This window comes from Pongo abelii, chromosome X, assembly GCF_028885655.2.
Source record: "Pongo abelii isolate AG06213 chromosome X, NHGRI_mPonAbe1-v2.0_pri, whole genome shotgun sequence".
Taxonomy (NCBI): domain Eukaryota; kingdom Metazoa; phylum Chordata; class Mammalia; order Primates; family Hominidae; genus Pongo; species Pongo abelii.
In genome coordinates, this window is record NC_072008.2 from 19,984,740 (window position 1) to 19,996,553 (window position 11,814).

The 11,814-nt window shown below is 48.7% G+C and overlaps 1 protein-coding gene across 3 annotated transcripts in view; it reads right to left on the reverse strand.

Moving 5' to 3' along the window:
- SH3KBP1 (SH3 domain containing kinase binding protein 1) overlaps positions 1 to 5,650 on the reverse strand; it is a 356,010-nt gene extending 350,360 nt beyond the window's left edge. Inside the window, exon 1 of one of the 3 annotated variants that reach the window (XM_002831442.5) lies at positions 5,249 to 5,650. In XM_002831442.5, coding sequence (XP_002831488.2) covers positions 5,249 to 5,252 — 4 coding nt within the window. In that variant the 5' untranslated portion in view covers positions 5,253 to 5,650. The remainder of the gene's footprint in view (positions 1 to 5,248) is intronic. The other 2 variants (XM_054544393.2, XM_054544392.2) reach the window with 2 other exon arrangements.
- Positions 5,651 to 11,814: the final 6,164 nt, after the last annotated feature.

Consider the following 11,814-nt stretch of genomic DNA (forward strand, 5'->3'; position numbering starts at 1 on the left):
CAGTAAGAGGAGAGAAAGGTGAATGCAAGATGTAACTTTAAGGCGGCTTTATTAATAAACTGTAAAAATCTAAATAGAACCAAAGATGGAATCTTCCCAAGGAGGGACAGGGCAGTTGACTATGAACACACAGTTATCCAAGAGAAACCAGGAAAAGTCAGGTCCACCACAGGGCAGTGTAGTGGTCAGAATAACATTCCCTCCCCGCCCCCAGATGCCCACATCCTAAAGCCCAGGATGTGTGAATATTAGGTTACAAGGCAAAGGGGAATTAAACTTACTGATCAGCTGACCTGGAGATGAGGCGATGAGCCTGGAATATCCAGGTGGACCCAATGTCATCACAGGAGTCCATACACGTGGAAGAGAGGGGCAGAAGAGTCAGTAACAATGATGTGAGGGGAGAGAGAGCTGCCCAGCCGTTGCTGGCTTTGGAGAGAGGAAGAGGCCACAAGCAAAGGAATGCCAGTTCTGGAAGCTGGAAAAGGCAAGGAAAGGGATTCCCTCCTACAGCCTCCAGAAGGAATGCAGCTCTGCTGACTTCGTGATTGTCGCCCAGTGACGGATGATAAACATGTGATGTCTCCAGGCACTAAGTTTGTGGTAGGTACAGCAGCAATCAGAAACGAATACAGGTACCAGGTATAGAAAATCATGAACAAATATTACACACTGGAATAATGCAAACAGTGTATCTTAAAGTCCCCTTTAAAGAGGATGGAGGGTAAAGGATGCTGGGAAGTGCCTGTGTGATACTCTGGTAAAAGTCTCAGAGACTAATACTGAGATCGGCTGCCTAGTGTCACTAATGCCTAGGTGTTGGAGGTCTGGGTTGGACTGGATTCATGGAAGAATCCACACTGTACTGTCTTAACACAAGAAGTTTGTTTTGAAGTAGGAGTATGTCTTTCTCCTTCTCTAAGGTAATGAGTCACTTATAACAGTACTTATAACATAAGACTTATAACAGTCTTATGAACAGAGTGCCTTGTGTACCCCAGGGAACCACAAGCTCCGGATGTCAGCTTTCTCAACTGTAAGGCAAGGAGGGGTTCTACACTGGACTATGATCAGAACCACCTGGAGGGCTCATGAAAATGCAGATTGCTGGGCCCCACCCCCAGCATTCCTGATTCAGGAGGTCTACTGGAATGAAGCCAGAGAATCTGTATCTCTAATGGGTTGCAGGGGAGGCTGTGCTACTGGCCTGGGGCCACCCTCTGAGAAGCGCTGCATTAGAGGCTCTCCTTCTCTAACACTAAGTATTTGGGGTATTTTCCTGTTCTGCGTCTTTCCCATTAGCACTGACTTCTTGGTTCTCAGCAGCTTGCTCTTTCTCTGTCACTCTCTCTTCCCTTAGTGTAGCATTTCAGATGTCCATCATGCTTAACATTGAACAACAGTCCAGGCTAGACCTGGTTGATATGAAGTAGCCACAGATACACCTAGAAAGCCATTTTCCTCCCCGACTGCCTCCTATTCCCTGCCCCTGCCCGTCACATAGTTAACTCGGAGAAAGAGCAGTTCTTCTGGCTGGGAGCTGGCCAGGCACTCACAGCTGGGCCAGGGTGTCCTGTTGAACAGAAACAATTCCCTAGAAAACCAACATCAGACAAGGCCAATCTGCGACCAGGATGGAATAAGATGAAAACAAGACCACACATTAATTATGTCTGGACACGGACAAAACATGCACCTTGTCCAAACCACACACATGACCAAATATCCCCCAATCCTGGCTAATGCAAATGACTGCTGCTGCCTTACCAACCATAGCTGTGGCCTGCCTCCAATGTTCCCTGCTCCTAGAGAACATCTGTTAAAATACCCAATCACAAATTCCCCCTGGTAGCATCCAATTCAAAGTAATGTCCAGCTTCCTTAAACACTCCCTCAAGCCACCTGACACAGCTGCAAGTCGTCTAAGTCATCCTTCCTTGTACCATCTTACTGAGATGCCCCGTGGTTCCCACAGTGTTCGTTCTCAGTCTCTGCTATAAGAACCAGGTATGGCTGGAGGGCAGCGATGACTCATACTCAACCAGATTTCTGCTCAAACACAATCTCCTCTAAGACACTGTCCTTGGCACTCTCCAGGCTAAGTCAGATTGGCCTTCTCCACTCATCTTTCATGCGCTCTACTACGGCTTTCAGCTACATACTGCCATGAGAATTGCATTCAAGTCAGCCTCCATTAGACTGAGACACCCAAAGTGTCATGTCTCTGTTCTGCACCTGTTCTTAGCACAGTGCCTATGCAAAGCAGATCAATAAACATTGGATGGATGGATGGATAGATGAACAAATACTACTGTATGCAAAATACATTAAAAACAACTACAAACTCAAGAGTTGATGAGAGAATGTCAGTAACGCCAAAAGAATTGAAGTACTAAGAGAAGAAACCACCAAGGTTTGTGTAACCAGAGCCACAGCAAGCTTTTGCTCGTGCCAAGATGGAAAGAAGTGGGTAAAGGTTATGTACAATTAAGGTGGGAGCCTTTTCTTCCATTTCTAACTCAAGACATTTGTAGAGACCAACACATTATGTTCATTTTAGCTTTAGTTTAGCATACAGCAGTCTACCGCCAATATAATAAATACATTGCCAAAGGCTATCCAAACTTTGTTGTTACTCTGGAATTAAACAGAAATCATTTGTGGGCTTGCAAACCCTTCACTACTCACAGATTTGGGTCACCATAATATCTGTTTAATTGTAATTATAAGAGGCTTTCTCTGTGTCTGGCACTGTAGGCATGCATCTCCTAGCAAGTTCAGAGGGCACATTCTGATAGGCTTTTATAAGAGGCCATGTTGCAACTAACCAGCTTCACTTCAGGGTTAGGGATTTGGTTCTTTCCTGTTATTTTTCAGAAAACGAACTATAAGATACAGTTTTACTATGTTATCCATCAACAGAAAACTCATTATCAGACCAGGTAAGAATATAGGTGTATCAGAATCAGGCACAGTGGTGTGAGCGTGCAGTCCCAGCTACTTGGGAATATCTGGAGTCCAGGAGTTCAAATCCATCCTGAGCAACACAGTGAGACCTTCCCTCTTAAAAAAGAATAAAATTGCATCAAATTTACAAACTGGATAAATCTGAAAACCAGAGACTTGGGGGAAAGGGTGGGCCTCTGTCTGCATACACACAACCTCAGCCCATTAGATCACTCCATTGGAAGACATACAGAATGAACGGTTAAATAACTGCACTTCATTAGAAATATACTGCTGGAGATGCTTTCAAAAGAGCAGGTGATCTTTAGCCACAAACTACTACAAGCATCTTAAATCCCACTATAAACATGAATTAAATTACATTCATTTTGACATTATCACCTCTAAGTATTAACTCCTGAAATAAATGAAAATCGATGCCCCCTTCCGCTGCAATAATGGTTACAGTAAAGATTAAGTATAAAAGGACTAAAAACTACAGGAGCACTCTATTTTTCGTGGGAAGTTCTGAAGAATGAAAACAGTTCAAATCTGAAAAATAGGTCTGATTCTTCTTAAATGAGACTCAGTCCCCTTCTCATTGAGATACAGAAAGCACAGTCTGGCCATGGGAGAAGACCTTTGGATTAACTCCTTTTTGTGCATAACCCTCTCGGTGACCCACCCAAAATGAAAGGTGATCAAAACAGAATTTTTGGTTACCTCGGGAGAAATTAACCCATTACTAAAGTGGCCTGTAAGGTTTAAAGTATATACTTCTGCCAATGAACTAAATCATCTCATGGGCCAAAGCAAAACAAGAGTGAGTTAAGTGTTCTGTCCCCAGTAGAGTAGGAGGATTTCATGCCCCTCATTCATTCATTCAACAAATATTTAGGTCCTGCTCCGTGCCACATACCAAAAGTGCTGAGCAAATTATGCAACACTGTGCTGTCCCTACGGTCACAGAGCTTACAGCAGAGGAGATAACTGTTACGCACAAATATGTAATACTGCTACGAAAAAAAGGTGCTGTATGAGAAAATGGAACAGGAACCAATTTAGACTGGAGGTGGGAGAGAAGGGCACTGTGAAAAAAGCGACATTTAAGCCAAGGGGACAACAGATCACCACTACTTAGAAAAGGAAAACGTTTTTTGGCAAATGACCACAAATGGGATTTTAACTTTGCCTGTCAACAACGGACTGGGTTAAACCTCCTCTTTTCCAATCCTTCAGGCTTTCTGAACATCCTGACTAGCGTACTGGAATCCTATGACCTGAACACAGAAAGGTCTCACTTTATTATGATTTATTATTATCTGCAGCCTTCCTATGCCTGGCCTAAGAACATCCAAAAATAATCTGCCAGAGGCTGAAAAACAGAGGCTGGCTGTCAGCAAGAACATTACCTGGGTAGACCAAACATTTAATAGCCCAAGTAATCATAAGTCCCTTGCCAATAAAGTGGCAGCTTCTCTGGGCAGCAAGGTGGTTCCAATGCTCCGGGGTCTATATCAAATGGGACCCAGGGGGTTCAAAGGTTAGTTGGCTACTTCGAACTGATGTTTACTCAGTAAATCAAAGACCGGATCACCATTTCCAGGTCCCAGACCCTGAAGACTTAAAGGACAGTATGGGAAGTGGCCTTTTAGCATCACGGAGCAGAGAGCTCGCCAGGCTGGAGGAAGGCAGCAGCGAAAGGGTCGGGGCCGGGAGGCAGGGGGGCGCAAGGAGAGGAGCGTCAGGTGCTCTGGACCCCGGGACCGCGAGCCAGGCCAGGCACTGGGGCGTTTCCCGCCCCACCCCCCAACCCCTGTCAGCCCCCAGCAAAGGCAACCCAGCCCCCTCCAAGACCCCGAGGTTACAGCTTCCCCCGAGGCAGGACCAGGAAGGCACCAGCAGCCCCGCGCAGGGCCGGAGCCCACCAGGTCCGGGTGCCCGTGTCCGCAGCGCAGAGGGCGCGCTCGGGTGCAAAAATGGCCAAGACAAAACTCTCCCCGCCCACCCGAAAAACCAACCACACCCCCTGCATCCCTCAGCCCGAGCCGCCCGGAGCCAGCCCCCGTGATCGTCTGCTCAGGCCCCCGCGGGTTCCCGTCGGCGCCGCGCGCGGGCTCGGCGGGCACACGGGCGCAAGTGGGAGTGAATGGGGGTGCGCGAGGCAGGCGAGGGCGCCCACCGCGGTGTCCCCCGTCCGGACCCTGTCCCCGGGGCGCCCTCCCGGGCTCCGCGGTTCTGGGACGGGCGCGCCGCCCTCAAGGCTGAAGTGGACGCCCGGACGCGGGCGGCCCCCACTCACCCATTGGCGTCGAGCCGGGCTGGGCCGCCGAGGCAGCGTGAAAGTTGGCGGAGGCGGGTGTGGGGGTCGGGGCGCCGGGATCGGGGCGCTGGGATCCAGGCGCGGGGGTCCGGACGCGGCGGCGGCTGGGCCGGCTTCTTCCTCAGTGGCGGCGGCGGCGGCTCAGCGCCGCCCGCTGCTGCCTCTGCTGCTGCTGCCGCTGCTGCCCCGGGGCGACTCCTGCTGCTGCTGTTGCATCGCGGCCCAATGCGCCCGGCTGTGCCGGGTTTCCTGCTCCCCGCGAGTGGAAATTGCGAAAAAAAAAAAAAAAAAGCGCCGCCCAGCCCAGCGCCCGGCAGCCGCGGCCGCGCCGCCCGCTCTCCCCTCCTCCTCAGCGCTGCCGCGAGGCTCCTGCAGCTCCGCCTGCCGGGGACGCGCGGCCGCCGGGCGGGGGCGGGGTCGGAGAGGGGCGGGGCCCGGGCCGCGTCGGGGCAGGCGCCGGGGGCGTCCCTGCGGCTGAGGCGCTTGGGCGCCCTCCTCACCGCCCGCGCCAGAGGGACCCCGCTCCGCGCGGCTGCCACCCACCCGCGGCTGCTGGGCTGACGCCCCGGGAAGTGCCGCGAGACTCCTCGAGACCGGAGGAGAGGGGCTCCTTGGGGGAGGGGCGTGGGAGTGCAGAGGCACGTGGAGAAGGAGGAGAAGGGGGCTGAGCGGGAGGGGGCGACAAGAGGTGGAGGACGGGCTGGGGATGGAGACCAGGGCAGGCCTGGGGCCAAACGCCTGCCCAGGGTGATGGCAGGTGGCCCTGGAGCATCGAGGCAATCCGGAATGAGCTTTCCCGGGGGGCTGTTGGCGGGGAAGGAAAAGGGTCCCTTGGAAGGGAGAGAAACGCGGCGTCCCTTCGGTGGGGCGTGGGAACGCCGGCAGGCCAGGTGCGAGTTCCGCACAGAGGAGGCGGTGGCACTGACGTGGGGAAAAACGGGCGAAGGACGCAGCGGGGCCGAGGGGACGCATCGCCTCGCTGGGACCCGCCTAAGCCCCGCCCCAGTGCCTGGGCCAGGTGGGGTTCGGGTGTTCAGGAATGTTCCCGAGGTCTGATGTTCTCAGGAATCCGCTGAGATGAGGGCTGGCTCCCTCCCTAGCAGGCATCATTGTGCCTTACTGACTCCCAGACCTGGACGGCCGACCCTTGAGTGGGCGCTAAAATGTTAACAGGGAATCCGTGGGCATTTGTGGGCAATTCAGAAGCTCCGTTTTGGGTCCATTCACCACCACACCTTTCGCCATAGATACTCTGCCTGCCACCACATTCCTCTACCGGCCCGTTATTTCCTTTTCCCTTTCCACCATCTGGTGGTAGGAAGCGATAGTGAACTGCATGGGAGACATTTAGGCAAAGAGCACGTAAGACAATAGAGAAATTAGATCAGTGGCCCCTGGAAATGGAGGAGGCTGAGGGCTAGTGGACTCAAAAGGGACAAATGAAAGCCAACCCCCTACCCAAGAGAGGGGCTGTCTCCATACCTCACCTATGTTGGCGGGGCAACTCTTGTAAATTGGTTACCGTCCTGGGATTTCTGTAGAAAATTGTTCTTATAACTGTTTCATGAGTTTTTCAAAAAACCTCAAAGTCAGGGTCTTACAAACAAGAGATCAGTAGCATCGTCTTTCTAAATACCGTTCATGTGTGTCAAACCGATCGAAATAGGAGACTAATCAAGGGACAAGAGGCCCATCCACACAGAGGCTGCAGTTGAAGTCCTAGTGTCATCAACATCAGACTCCTAAAAAAGGGATCAGAGAACACGGAGATTAAGAATGTGAAGGCCGGGCGCGGTGGCTCACGCCTGTAATCCCAGCACTTTGGGAGGCCGAGGTGGGCGAATCACGAGGTCAGGAGATCAAGACCATCCTGGCTAACATGGTGAAACCCGGTCTCTACTAAAAAATACAAAAAATTAGCCGGCTGTGGTGGCGGGCGCCTGTAGTCCCAGCTACTCCGGAGGCTGAGGCAGGAGAATGGTGTGAACCCGGGAGGTGGAGCTTGCAGTGAGCCGAGATCGCGCCACTGCACTCCAGCCTGGGCGACAGAGCGAGACTCCGTCTCGAAAAAAAAAAGAAAGAAAAAGAAAAGAAAAGAATATGAAGTGGGCCAGGCACGGTGGCTCACGCCTGTAAACCCAGCACTTTGAGAGGCCGAGGTGGGCGGATCACCTGAGGTCAGGAGTTCAAGACCAGGCTGACCAACATTGCGAGCCCCTCTCTCTACTAAAAATACAAAAATTAACCAGGCTTGGTGGTGCATGCCTTAGTCCTAACTCCGTGGGAGGCTGAGGCACAAGAATTGTTTGAACCTGAGAGGTGGAGGGTGCAGTGAGCCTAGATGGCGCCACTACACTCCAGCCTGGACGACAGAGCGAAACTCTGTCAAAAAAAAAAAAAAAGAATGTGAAATGTTGAAGGCAGGGATGATGAATACTCAAATATTCCTGCTCCAGGCACCCTGGTGCCTCACTCATTACATGTCTTGTTATATCATGTTCTAATCAGGGCAATCAAGCCTTCTGATACCATCTTAGAGGTGACAAACACTGAAACTCACAGAGCCTGGATAAACCCTCTGCTACTGGGACTTTTTTTTTCCCCAACCCCAGAAGAACTGGTATGGGGGTCTGCTCAATTCCAGAGGAGGTTCTCTTTGCTAAGGCCATATCAGTGGGTCATCCTAACCCTCTCTCAAAGAGCCTCAGACCCCTGAAAGTGATGGGGTACATTTCAACATGGAAACAGTTGTGCTGGCCTTGCAGTGGACTGGTATCTGGAGTGCTGAAGATTCTTGGCTGGCTGCCCAGTGCATTCTCACAATGATGAGTCAAAAGTTTTTGAACATTGTTGATGATACCTTCCCATAGCTAAACTTACCCAGGCATCACAGAGGCCACTACACCTAAACCAGCAGATGGGGTGCTGAACTCTGTTGGCTCAAAGAAAAAGAAAAAATCAGCAGTTTGTCTTATGTCCTGCTTGGTCTCTGTGTCCTATGTGGAGAAGACAGTCTTCTCATGGAATTTTATTTCCAACTTCACACAGGTGAAGACAGATCACTTGAAATTTGGGGGGTTTGTTTCGTTTTGTTGTCTTTTTTTTTTTCTTCTGAGACAGGGTCTCACTATCACCCAGGCTGGAGGGTAGTGTCGTGATCATGGCTCACTGCAGCCTCAACCTCCTGCGCTCAAGTGATCCTCCCACCTCAGCCTCCCAAATAGCTGGGACTACAGGCACGCGCCATCTCACCCAGCTAATTTTTGTAGTTTCTGTAGAGATGAGGTCTCACTGTGTTGCCCACGCTGGTCTTAAACTCCTGGGCTCAACTGATCCTCCCCCGCCTCGGCGTCCCAAAGTGCTGGGATTACAGGCTGAGCCACTGCGCCCGACTTGCTTGAAGTTTTGCGTCTTGTTTATTCTCTGGTCTATTTCAAGGCATACCTTTTCCTTCTTGGACAGGAATGCGGTGTTGCTCCTCCTTGATCTGCTTCCTGCGTGGTCAAATTTGCGTTACCACAGAAGAAAGACTGATGGCAAGACAACATTTCTGAAAATCCCTGGGCTATGCCCTAATTTTATTTTATTTTTTTTTTGTTTTTGAGATGGACTTTCACTCTTGTTGCCCAGGCTGGGGTGCAACGGTGGGATCTTGGCTCACTGCAACCTCCACCTCCCGGGTTTAAGCAATTCTCCTGCCTCAGACTCCCGAGTATCTGGGATTACAGGCATGCGGTACCATGCCTGGCTTATTTTGTATTTTTGGTAGAGATGGGGTTTCACCTTGTTGGCCAGGCTGGTCTCGAACTCCTGACCTCAGGTGATCCACCCGCCTTGGCCTCCCAAAGTGCTGGGATTACAGACGTGAGCCATCGCACCCGGACATGTGCCCTAATTTTAATGCCTTAACTAAACAAAGTTGTGGTGATTCTATCCAAAACACTATAGTTTATTTTTCATTTTAAGTTTCTCTGACTTATGAAAATGAACATTCCATTTTTTCACTTATTGTTTAGTTCTTCTGAATTGTTCCTATTGTCCTTTCATTTTTCCTTGGAGAAACTTTTGCTGACCAGCACAAGGGAAGTTAATATCAAGATTCAGATCCAGCTGCTGACATGAATAGATGCATAATTTCTCATCCAGCCTCCCTCTTACAAGAGTATCTTTTAACACAATGGTTAATGCAATATTTCAAATGATGTAAATTCATCTCATGAATATTTCTAGAGAAATAGGATTTTATTTAATACATCTTTGTCCCACTGAACTCCCATTTCCACGAGAGGAGATTATGCATTTTGGAAATAGAAAGTATCGGAGCTGTTACATTTAAAATGATATCATATGACTTAAAAGGCACCGCTATGTTGCTCAGTAGTAGTAACATATTTTTGGATAAAAACTGAAGGTGTGGCTGGCCATGGTGGCTCATGCCTGTAATCTCAGCACTTTGGGAGGCCGACGTGGGTAGATCGCTTGAGCCCAGGAGTTTCAGACCAGCCTGGACAACATAGTGAGATCCTGTCTCTATAAAAAATACAAAAATTAGTCGGATGAGGTGGCACACACCTGTAGTCCCAGCTACTCAGAAGGTTGAAATGGGAGGATCCCTTGAGCCCGGGAGGTTGAGGTTGCAGTGAGCCGTGGAATGCACCACTGCATTCCAGCCTGGGTGACAGAGCAAGACCCTGTCTCAAAAAAAAAAAAAAAAAATTGAAGGTGGGTGAGCTTCTGTCTTTCATACTTGCTATCTCTGAGTACTCGGACTTAACATCTGTAATTTGCATATAATGAACAATACTTTGATAACCTTTAATATTGTCTTTACATTAATATAAATTACGTGCTGAGTGCTGTACAAAAGACAGTCATTGCATAGTGCTTCTGATGAGCTTTACGGAAAAACATAAAAATCTCACAGTGCCAGAAAGTAAAGATGTGCTCAACAAAGGTGACAGGGCACAGCAGAAGGGCACAGGAGCCAACCCCAAAGGGCTCCCAAAGGCCAAAGCTGGAGTAATTCAAGCGACAAAATAATTAATGATTGTATTGGAAGAAAATTAATATCTTTGAGTCTATAGAATTACAACTAAATAACTGACTAGGGGAAAATATCAAGGAGAAGGGGCAAGTCTTCCTTACAGAGGAATTCCAATTAAAGTGTAGGAGAAATGAGAGAAAGGGAAAAGTATCATTAGAACATCACAGTAACTGCTAATATAGGCATGATCCAACTACCGTTCACAAATGAGTGGGTGAAACTTTAAGGAGAAACAGAATATTTGCATAGCCTCAAAGTATTTTCCCTGAAATAAATATGTCTTAATATTTAAAATGGGGGAAATAGTAACTTTACTTGGAGAACTCTGGCAAACAGCACTTTTTTTTTCTTCCTTTCTTTTTTATTATACTTCAAGTTCTGGGATACATGTGCAAAATGTGCAGGTTTGTTACATAGGTATACACGTGCCATGGTGGTTTGCTGCACCCATCAACCTGTCATCTATATTAGGTATTTCTCCTAATGCTATCCCTCCCCTAGTGCCCCACCACCCAACAGGCCCTGGTGTGTGATGTTCCCCTCCCTGTGTCCATGTGTTCTCATTGTTCAGCTCCCACTTATGAGTGAGAACATGCGATGTTTGGTTTTCTGTTCCTATGTTAGTTTGCTGAGAATGATGGTTTCCAGCTTCATCCATGTCCCTGCAAAGGACACGAACTCATCCTTTTTATGGCTGCATAGTATTCCATGGTGTATATGTGCCACATTTTCTTTATTCTATCATTGATGGGCATTTGGGTTGGTTCCAAGTCTCTGCTATTGTGAATAGTGCTTCTTTTGAGGAGTGTCTGTTCACTTTAAGCAAGCAGTCATGGCTCTGTGCTGATGACTTTTTTTTTTCTTTTTTTAGACAGGGTCTAACTCTGTCGCCCAAGCTAGAGTGAAATGATGTGATCTCCGTTCATTGTAACCTCTGCCTCCTGAGCTCAAGCTCAAGAGATTCATGTACCTCAGGTGTGCACCACCATGCCCAGCTAATTTTTGTATTTTTAAGAGAGATGGGGTTTTGCCATGTTGACCAGGCTGGTCTCGAACCCCTAGCTGAAGTGATCCGCTTGCCTCAGCCTCCCAAAGTGCTGGGATTACAGGTGTGAGCCACCTCGCTGGGCCTGATGGTTTTGAGGCAGGCTTTTCCATTCCTCCTTTGCTTCGTGCACACCGGGTTAAAGATAACTGACGTCTAGATCGAAAGCCACAGAAATATTAATAAGAAATGTTTTGCTCTATTATGTTTACCTGGCTTGATAGCCTCTCTTAGAATGACCCACTCCCTTCCCTCTTTTTCTTTTTCAGTAAATCTTTTTCAACAAATCTAACAGGACTGGGTTCACCTGCTCTATAGAGATGAACAAACGAATCAAATCAGAAAGGTAGATCACTTATGAAACAGCTAAACCATGACCTTCTTTACAAGGTTTGTGGGAAAGCCTCGCTTTGTAAACAAAGGAAAACACAAAGGAAGCAACTAGAAGGTGAGACG